The sequence below is a fragment of the Clavelina lepadiformis genome, chromosome 2 (assembly GCF_947623445.1).
Source record: "Clavelina lepadiformis chromosome 2, kaClaLepa1.1, whole genome shotgun sequence".
In the NCBI taxonomy this organism is placed as follows: domain Eukaryota; kingdom Metazoa; phylum Chordata; class Ascidiacea; order Aplousobranchia; family Clavelinidae; genus Clavelina; species Clavelina lepadiformis.
In genome coordinates this window covers 53,808-55,287 of record NC_135241.1, presented here as the reverse complement: position 1 = coordinate 55,287, position 1,480 = coordinate 53,808, and the positions used below count along the sequence as shown (strand labels likewise).

The following is a 1,480-nucleotide window of genomic DNA, read 5'->3' as shown; positions in this document are numbered from 1 at the left end:
AATAAAAATGAATGATGAAATTAAAACAAAATTTAAATTGATTCGTAGAAGAAACAACGAACGATGATCTTGTAAAAATCTGCGTGGCCATTTCTATCTTGCGTTTCTAACGCTGCTAAACGTAAAATTGTATTTGTTGTTTTTGGAAAATTATGGCAGGCAAGCAAATTTTAATTTTAAATATTGCATGGTATGCTGTGTAGATAATTCCCTTTCCAAATCTTAAAGATTTTATAAATTCGCATGTGATCACTCAAGCATGAAATGCAATCAACCCAGTTCACTTCTCAGACTGACCTTCACTTCTCAGCAACGCACGTGGAGTGAGGTACTGTTCAGTTAGTTGCTCTGTTTTAGCATACTTTAGGCCTAGCTCCTGTTTTAAATTGTCGGTTGTAGGCTGCAAGATATTAAACAAATCTAATATTGATTGTTTCATTTTTCGTTGATACAGTAACTCACTATATTCTACAAACATGCACTCTGGGAAAACGATCCCGGAGCGGAGGTGAGAAGCACCATGGGGAAATCCTCATGGCCTATCAGATAATCAAAAACTCGCAGCGGACAAGTGCGGTCCGCAACATGCTCGTGGAAGAACTTAACCATGGCTGCCGGACCAGGAAAGGACGTTGGATTATTCGGGTAAGTCACCACATTCTCCTTTCATGTAGAAAACTATTAAAAAAGAGATGTTTTTAATGCAGGTGCAAGATCACAAAACATTCGCAAAATATGGGTATGCAACAATTGTTATGCCTGGCTGGTTGAAGGAAGGGCTGGACAACCTTGTACGGTTCAACGGAAAAGAAATTTGAAATAATATTCCCCATAAATGAGCAAAGTAGTTTGCGGAAAAAAGATGCAGCGAGGGTTGAAGTTGGCCGGAGGTGGCGAAAAATTTACCGCGACCTCAAACCGAAAGCATTCTGTCACACAGGTCGTCATCTGATGACGACGTGGACACGATCATCAGTCCTTCAAAGTTGCCAAAAAGGGTGCGTAGCTATTCGTTCTGTAAATTCTGTTGATTTACAAGTTATAAATTGTTGTCGTTTTATTTGTAGCTTATTAAATGAAAAAAAAAAGAAAATTCCGAAGAACTTTAAGGATGCAGAGCCTGGTTATACTGAAACTCGAAAGAAGAAAATGAGATCGTTAGTACAAGGTTTTGGCTAAGAGTTTTCACTTTTTCTTTCACTCTGTTCTTGACACAAATTCGTAAAGATTTCTTCGTAAAGTGTGTGCCAGTTAGTAGCAGAAAAAGGTGAAAATGTTTCTTTTGCAGCTCAGTTCAAGAGGGCCGCAATTATTCAATTAAAGATAAAGACCTACAGAGGTCTAATTTCGCCTAAAGCACAATCGAAAGTATGGGCGAGGTTGGCCAGGAATTACATCTTGATTATAAGTAAGCCAGTTAATGTTAGCATTCAAATTGTTTTTTTTTATGTATAGAAACCGAATTTGAGTTGCATTTTTA

The 1,480-nt window shown here is 37.8% G+C and overlaps 1 protein-coding gene across 1 annotated transcript; it reads left to right on the top strand.

Moving 5' to 3' along the window:
* The first annotated feature begins 259 nt into the window (after positions 1-259).
* Positions 260-1,145, top strand: LOC143446498 (uncharacterized). The gene is made up of 3 exons (XM_076946152.1): positions 260-323; positions 455-645; positions 708-1,145. Exons 1-3 carry the CDS (start codon positions 260-262, stop codon positions 816-818), a joined length of 366 nt encoding a protein of 121 aa, XP_076802267.1. The 3' UTR covers positions 819-1,145.
* Positions 1,146-1,480: the final 335 nt, after the last annotated feature.